The following is a 7,959-nucleotide window of genomic DNA, read 5'->3' on the forward strand; positions in this document are numbered from 1 at the left end:
GTTGTAGCGTGTGTCAGAATTCCTTCCTTTTTAAGGCTGAATAATATTCCATTGTACAGATGTGCCTCACTTTGTTGATCCATTCGTCTGTGGATGGACAGTTGAATTGCTCACACCTTATGACTATTGTGAATAATGCTGCTATGAATGTGGGTATGCAAATACCACTTTGAGGCCCAGCTTCATTTCATTTCATTTCTTTGAGTATATACCCAGGAATGCAATGGCTGGATTGGAGGAATGCTTTTGAACCCAGGCTGGCTGGCCCAGCCCAGCCCTCCAACATTGGAGAGACAGACGAGGCCCGACTCTGCTGTCACCATCAGCCATACCCATTTCCACAGCATAAGAACACTGTGCCCAGGTTCTGGGCAGCCACTCCAGTCCAGTGCATGACCCACCTGCCCAGGCCAAGCCTAGTCAGAAGCCATGTGGCTTCAGACCCAGGCCCCTCAGCACCCAGAGTCCAGGCTGGCCACTGCTGGCTCTCAGGAAATACTGAACAAATCAGGTGAGAAGAGGGAGGGTCACCCACACTGCGGGAGCAGAGGGTTGGGAGTGGCCCCGGCAGAACTTTGCAAATGCTCCTCACCCAAGGCCTTGTGCCCCATAATTCCCACTTTACCCTGGGGACTCTGCTGTGAGGGGTGGACCTGCCTTTCTCAGGACCCCTGCCCTGAGGCTCGCTCAGCCACACCCTGCCACTTCCCTTCTGCCTCATAGCTTAAAGTCACAAGGCAGGGGTGGGGTCAAGGTGGCTGCCTGGGGCACTGGGAGGGACAGGGAGCCTTTTACAGACAGGGAGAAGTCCTCCCCTGCTTTCAGCCCAGGCAGCTTGTAGTGCAACTGGTACCCTGGTGTCCCGTGTCTCCCGACTCCCAGCCTCGCTGTCCTCCCGCCATCCCACAGGCATGCGGGGAGCCTGGGTGCTGTTGCTGCTGCTTGGCCTGAGGCTACGGCTCTCCCTTGGGGTCATCCCAGGTAATCAGGCCCTCCCAGCCTCCCCCGAAACTCAGGGTGCTCCCCCGCAAGGCTGACCCAGCCTCCACTGTCTCCTTGGCCAGTTGAGGAGGAGGACCCGGCCTTCTGGAACCGCCAGGCAGCCCAAGCCCTGGACACCGCTAAGAAGCTGCAGCCCATCCAGACGGCCGCCAAGAACCTCATTATCTTCTTGGGGGACGGTGAGTGTGCCAGGCCTGTCCCTCCCAAGTAACCCCCACAACCCAGCCACCCAAGGCAGCTGTGTGGACACAGGTCAGCCTTGGGGACTCAGGCCTGACACGAGGTGCTCCTTCAGGGATGGGGGTGCCCACGGTGACAGCCACTCGGATACTGAAGGCGCAGATGGATGGCAAGCTGGGACCCGAGACGCCCCTGGCCATGGACCACTTCCCCTACCTGGCTCTGTCCAAGGTAAGGGCCCGGGGCCTCAGGGAGCTTCCCTCCAGAGGGGTGGGTGAGTAGGGAGCCAGGCAGGAGGGAAGGCCCCAGAGGGTTGTGCCTGAGTTAGGGGCTGGGACAGTGAGGATGGGCCCCAGGTCCTGAGGCACGATCCAGGTGTCTGCCCCAGACTGGAGCTGAAGGCATCTCTGTTCCCAGACATACAACGTGGACAGACAAGTGCCGGACAGCGCAGGCACAGCCACGGCCTACCTGTGCGGGGTCAAGGCCAACTACCAGACCATCGGTGTGAGTGCGGCCGCCCGCTATAACCAGTGCAACACGACGCGTGGCAATGAGGTCACCTCCGTGATGAATCGAGCCAAGAAAGCAGGTGGGTTTGGGGCCGGCATATGGGGCAGGGGCCGGGGAAGGCTCAGAGACCTCAGTGGTCCACCCTCACCTCTGCCACCCACAGGGAAGTCAGTGGGGGTGGTGACCACCACCAGGGTACAGCATGCGTCGCCAGCCGGCACCTACGCGCACACGGTGAACCGCAACTGGTACTCGGACGCTGACATGCCTGACGAGGCGCTGAAGGAGGGCTGCCAGGACATCGCCACGCAGCTCATCTCCAACATGGACATTGATGTGCGACACATGGCGAGCGGCGAGGAACGGGGCAGAAGGGATGGGCCCACACTGGCCACAGTCACAGGCAGCCAACAGCTGAGCCCTGGGGCCCAGCAGGGTCTCCAGGGGCTTGTGGACCATTTAGAATGTATAGCAGGGGACAGACCATTCCCACAGGCCTGGTTGGGGAGCTAGGGGATGTCTGAGGAGGGGGCCAAGGGCCAGCCAGGCCCCAAGCCCACCTGCCCTAATCCTCTGGCCCCAGGTGATCCTGGGCGGAGGCCGCAAGTACATGTTTCCCAAGGGGACCCCAGACCCTGAGTATCCGAATGATGCCAGCCAGAACGGAACCAGGGTGGACCAGCGGAACCTGGTGCAGGAGTGGCTGGCCAAGTACCAGGTGATGGGGGCTCGTGGGTGCAGGGGTAGCAGGGACAAGGGCAGGGCTGCAGGTCGTAGGGCCACGGGCTGAGGTCTGGTTCTGCCCCTCCCAGGGTGCCCAGTATGTGTGGAACCGCACGGCGCTCATCCAGGCGTCCCAGGACCCCTCTGTGACACACCTCATGGGTAATGATCCCACCCACCCCACCAGCCTGCCCTGGATCCTCACATGGCCAAGCCTGCACAGACACGTGGCTGCCATGGACCCTGCCACTCTCCAGCCTGCCCGTCACCCAAATCCCCTTTCCCACAGGCCTCTTTGAGCCAGAGGACATGCAATATGAGGCCCATCGAGACCTCACCCTGGACCCATCCCTGACGGAGATGACCGAGGCAGCCCTGCGTGTGCTGAGCAGGAACCCCAGTGGCTTCTACCTCTTCGTGGAGGGTGAGCGAGTGGCAGCCCCTCCCTGAGCAGAGGGGGGCAGGCAGGCTGGGCATCACCTACCTCCCACGTGTCCTCCCTAGGGGGCCGCATCGACCATGGTCACCATGCTGGAACCGCTTACCTGGCGCTGACCGAGGCCACCATGTTCGATGATGCCATTGACAAAGCCAGCCAGCTCACAAGTGAGGAGGACACACTGACCCTTGTCACCGCTGACCACTCTCACGTCTTCTCTTTTGGTGGCTACACACTGCGTGGGAGCTCCATTTTAGGTGGGTCCAGGGAGGGTGACAGTTGTCGTTTGGTAAATTTATGGTAAAAGTTGCTCTGAGCCTCAGTTTCCTCATCTGCCAATGGGGTCATCACAGCAACTGCCTTGTAGGGTTCTTGAGAGGATTAAGCCAGTGACCAGGCACGAAGTACCTGGGCTTAGCACACAGGGGGCGCTGCACACGCCATGGTGAGCGCGATCACAGGGCCCCTCTCCCGCAGGGCTGGCCCCCAGCAAGGCCTCCGATGGCAAGGCCTACACCTCCATCCTGTATGGCAATGGCCCAGGCTATGTGCTCAGTGGTGGTTCCCGGCCTGACGTCAACGAGAGCCAGAGCAGTGAGTACAGCGGGTCGGCGGTCTGGGCGGACCACGATGGGAACTCGCGGGAGAGAGGAGGCGGCCCGCGCCGCCCGCGCTGAGCCCCCACCCTCCGTCCAGTGGACCCCGCGTACAAGCAGCAGGCGGCCGTGCCCCTGTCGTCGGAGACCCACGGCGGCGAGGACGTGGCGGTGTTCGCGCGCGGCCCGCAGGCGCACCTGGTGCACGGCGTGCAGGAGCAGACCTTCGTGGCGCACGTCATGGCCTTCGCCGCCTGTCTAGAGCCCTACAAGGCCTGCGACCTGTCGCCCCCGGCCGCTCCCACTGCCGCTGCGCCCGCCGGGCCAGCTGCTGGCTTGCTGTCGCTGTCGCTGCCTCCAGGGCTGCTACTGCTGCTGCTGCTGCTGCTGGTATCCACTGCGCCCTGAATCCTGCACCCACCCCAGGGCGCGGGACCCCATCGCTGAGTGTCCTGCTCTCCCAGCCCCGGGTCCCATGCGAGAGCCACCCCCAGAGCACCCACCCCACGACCCTAGGCTAAGACCTCCTGGCACTAATTGAGTCTCAGCCCGTGGCCACTCCTTGGAAAGGTGGCTTTTCTGGGACACCCCGGCCTTCCTGGCTGCCCTCCACTCCTTGCCCCCAACCTCAGTAGCCCCAGATTTTGTTATACATCATCCCCCTGCACCCCAGGAAAGAAGGGGCCTCGAGTCCCCAGTCTCTTAGGAACCAGCCTAAGGAGATAGGGCCATCTGCAAGGCCCCTGGCCTAACAGGATAAGGCCCCTGACCAATTGGCAAGCTAGGGAAATCAGAGAGAGGCCACCGAGATCCACATTCTGCTGCCTTGGGGCTTTCCTGGGCTCACGCATGCGCCCCAGCACCCAGGAGTGCACTGAAGGTGACCCTAGCCCCATTCGCATAGGAAAAATCCCCCCAGGGGTGGAGCGCTAGCATGCTAATGATCCGTGCGTCGCATGTGGTGGCATGCTACGTGACACATGCACCACCCCCTCTCTACATGCCATGGCAAGGCGCTCCTGCCAGCCTTTGCCCCATAGTCCTGCTGCCTAAGAAGCTGGTCACCTGCCCTTTCCTTTCTGCACCGGCTCCCTTGTGCCTCCCCTGTGCACAAGCTAGGAAGCTTTTATTTTCTCCTTCCGTTTGTTGTCTCCCTTGATTCCCATCCTGGGGGACACTAAGAACCAATGAGCCAGTAATGGGGGCACCCTTCCTCTTACTCGGCAACCAGTCCTGTGGGCACGTTGCTGGCCCACGAAGCTGCTGGGGCCAAGAGGGCCAGGACGGGTGTCCAGGACAGGGAAATTCTCCCTTTACCTTCCTTCAGTGCTCATGGCCCAAATAATGAAATTAACACAAAACATTAACAGGAGAAAAAAACAGTTTGAAGTGGGCAGGTTTTATATCTTTTTGCAGAAAACAATAAATGTGCTATTGGACAGATTTGATTTGGGTGCTGAATCAGTAAGGAATTTAAGCAGAATTTGTGTTTGGAGTTGTCAATTAGCAAAAAAGGGACCCAGGTTGGTTTATACAGACTTTCCTGCCCTGAATCCCCTGGGGCTGGTGATGAGGACATCTCCCTCAGGGTCCAGGTGCAGGGAGGGGATTGATTGATTTCCTGCATTTAAGCGAAAAGGAGGGTCAAAGTGTCCTTGCACAGGCTGCTTTTTAAGACTTTCATTCAAAATTATCAATATGCCATATTTGGGGCTGCCAGCCCTGGGCCCCTACAGGGCTTTGACACAGCACTCAGCTGCCCCTCCTAGGAGCCCAGCGGTACCGCTAAACAGAGGAGACTTGTCCTAAGAAACTCAACTACTGAGGTGGTCACTGCCCCCCACTCCCACTCCAGGCTGGAGATCCGAGGAGCATCAGGAGAAGCTGTGGGGGCAGGGCAGGCAGCCCCAGGGCAGCCCCTGCCCTCTCCCTGAGGGCTTGACAACGCAGAAGGAACAGCCATGCAAGGGCCCTGAGGCAGCAAGCAGCACTGGTGTTGCAGGCCAGCAGCTGGATCAGAGTTGGGCGGGGTGGGGTACAGGAGGTAAAACCTGAGGGATAAGGAGGGACAGGGAGCAGATGGGGGAGGAGTTGGGACGGTTCCAGAGTGTGGAATGTGATCAGAGACTTTGAGCAGGGGCCTGACATGACCTGACTCTTGGAAAATAGCACTCTGGCCACTGAGGGGAGAAGAGTCTATTCTGCTTTGATGGAGGGAGAGGGCAGAGGTGGGAGCTGGGAACCCAGAGGGGAGGTGCAGATGCCACAGCTGCATCCGGGAACATTCTGGAGCCCCCACGGCTACACTTAGTGAGTCTCTCACCCACCCAAAGGGGACGTTTAAAAGGATTCTAGGGAGGGGAAATCAACCATATTTTTTGATAAAGTTTTATAAAATTACAAATTATTTGCACAATTAAAAAGTGCCAGAAGGCACTTTGCTCTCACTAGAAATATTGATACGATTGAGTGTGCTTTCTTATTTACTAAAATCTTGATTTGGGGCTGGCCCCGTGGCCGAGTGGTTAAGTTCGCGCACTCTGCTGCAGGCGGCCCAGTGTTTCGTTGGTTCGAATCCTGGGCGCGGACATGGCACTGCTCGTCAAGCCACGCTGAGGCAGCGTCCCACATGCCACAACTAGAAGGAGCCACAACGAAGAATATACAACTATGGACCGGGGGACTTTGGGGAGAAAAAGGAAAAAATAAAACCTTTAAGAAAAAAAAAGATTAAAAAAAATAAAAACAAAGAAATAAAATCTTGATTGAACACTGTTTGAAGGTTACAATTTTGAAGGCCTGGCTCTCCAGGCTGTTTATTTCATTCTGGATTTTAGTGGCTGTCACAGAACCATGGGAGCTGGTGGGAGAAGGGTGTCAATGGCTGGGCTTGATGAACCTTCATCCTCATTATTAGCTCCATCTACCATTTATGCCCAGGCATTTGTTAAAATCCAGCTACTATATTTCTGTCTTCCTGTTGCCAGTTAATTGCTTTTTTTCTTTTTAAAGATTTTATTTTTCCTTTTTCTCCCCAAAGCCCCCCGGTCCATAGCTGTATATTTTAGTTGTGGGTCCTTCTAGTTGTGGCATGTGGGATGCCACCTCAGCATGGCCTGATGAGCGGTGCCATGTCCACGCCCAGGATTCGAACAGAGGAAACCCTGGGCCGCCGAAGCAGAGCGTGCAAAGTTAACCACTCGGCCACAGGGCCAGCTCCCTGTTAGTTGCTCTTAAAAACCATCCGGGAAGGTGCGGCTTGTTTACATTTCATAAATGGGTTCAAAACCCAAGGAAATGCTGCATTTAAAACTCTACAGGTTTTAAAAACGGATTATTCTGGAACTAGTGGTGATGGTTGAACAACTTTGAATATTCCAAAAGACACTGACTTGTACACTTTAAAGCGTTAATTTTGTAGTATGTAAATTATGTCTGAATTTCAAACAACAGTTTTGCTTCCAAGTTTGTTTGGTTTTTTTTTCTTCCCCAAGCCCCAGTGATGAGGATCAAGTCTGCCCCAGGGAAAGAAGCCCAAGGCGTCCTGCCCTACATACCGATCCATATCATTCTCCAGGAAGCATAAGACGTCCTGACCTGATCTGACCTGATTCCCATCCCAAGTTAGAGGACCACCTGATAACCAGACCCCACCTGCACTGATTCCATTTTAATAACTTTTTTACATGACCTTTCCTTTGTCTTGTGAAGAAATATCTTACATACGTATGCCTTATAATTTTAGCCCTGCCCTCACCCATTGCAGCTCTTACTGCCCATGGGTCCCATCCCGGTGTCTGCAGCTCTTCACTGCCCATGGATGCTGTCCCCATGCTATTCTCTGAATAAAAGAGCACTATTACCAGAACTTGAGAGTCCAAGAAATCTTTCTTTGGACTCTTTGGCTTGCCGAGCCTGCATCACCAGTACGTAGTTAATATATCCTGGTTGTAAGTTGTTCTAGTTTTTCTATGTGAGCCACCACCACAGCATCACCACTGACAGACAGGTGATGTGGTTCCATGCCCAAGAAGCAAACCCTGGCCACTGAGGTGGTGAGTGCCAACTTTAACCACTAGGCCATCAGGGCCGGCTCCCAAGTTTTTTAAATGTGTAGGCATGAGGGGTTTTATGAGTCCAACATACTGTTGGCCAAAATATCACCTGTCCATGGAAATATTGTCAAACATCTGTTTTAACACCTTTACTTAAATGGGGCTGATGCACAGAAAAGGCATTTATCTTTTCAAGCTTTTTCCAGGGTGCCTACAAATGACAGCTCTTGTCACCTTGCGGACTGTCAGCACCTTGGTCTTTATGAAGGAGGAAAGTTAGAGAGTTAGCAAAGAAAGAGAGAAGGAGAATTCACGGCAGCCCTGAAATACTTTCCCTTAGAGGTGACTTGTCCTGTTGGTCGGGAGAGTTTTCTTGGTCCTGCCGAATCTTAACCAAGTATCACAAACCATCTACTCTACTAGGACAATCTTGGGGTTTTTTTGTTTTTAA

The 7,959-nt window shown here is 55.6% G+C and overlaps 1 protein-coding gene across 1 annotated transcript; it reads left to right on the forward strand.

The window, feature by feature from the left end:
• Nucleotides 1-751: 751 nt before the first annotated feature.
• Nucleotides 752-4,896, forward strand: LOC103543687 (intestinal-type alkaline phosphatase-like). Its single transcript, XM_070620201.1, has 11 exons — nt 752-981; nt 1,065-1,181; nt 1,298-1,413; nt 1,600-1,774; nt 1,859-2,031; nt 2,279-2,413; nt 2,508-2,580; nt 2,708-2,842; nt 2,923-3,114; nt 3,335-3,451; nt 3,554-4,896. The coding sequence occupies exons 1-11, from the start codon at nt 912-914 to the stop codon at nt 3,859-3,861; spliced, it is 1,611 nt and encodes a 536-aa protein (XP_070476302.1). The 5' UTR covers nt 752-911; the 3' UTR covers nt 3,862-4,896.
• The last annotated feature ends 3,063 nt before the right edge of the window (nt 4,897-7,959 follow it).

This window comes from Equus przewalskii, chromosome 5 (genome assembly GCF_037783145.1).
Source record: "Equus przewalskii isolate Varuska chromosome 5, EquPr2, whole genome shotgun sequence".
NCBI classification, from domain to species: Eukaryota; Metazoa; Chordata; class Mammalia; order Perissodactyla; family Equidae; genus Equus; species Equus przewalskii.

Bases quoted from the DNA above. Each gene is read 5' to 3' on its own strand.
- LOC103543687 (XM_070620201.1), top strand. From the start codon at position 912: ATGCGGGGAGCCTGGGTGCTGTTGCTGCTGCTTGGCCTGAGGCTACGG. The intron at 982-1,064 runs GTAATCAGGCCC...CTCCTTGGCCAG, and splicing joins CTCCCTTGGGGTCATCCCAG to TTGAGGAGGAGGACCCGGCC. The intron at 1,775-1,858 runs GTGGGTTTGGGG...TGCCACCCACAG, and splicing joins GAATCGAGCCAAGAAAGCAG to GGAAGTCAGTGGGGGTGGTG.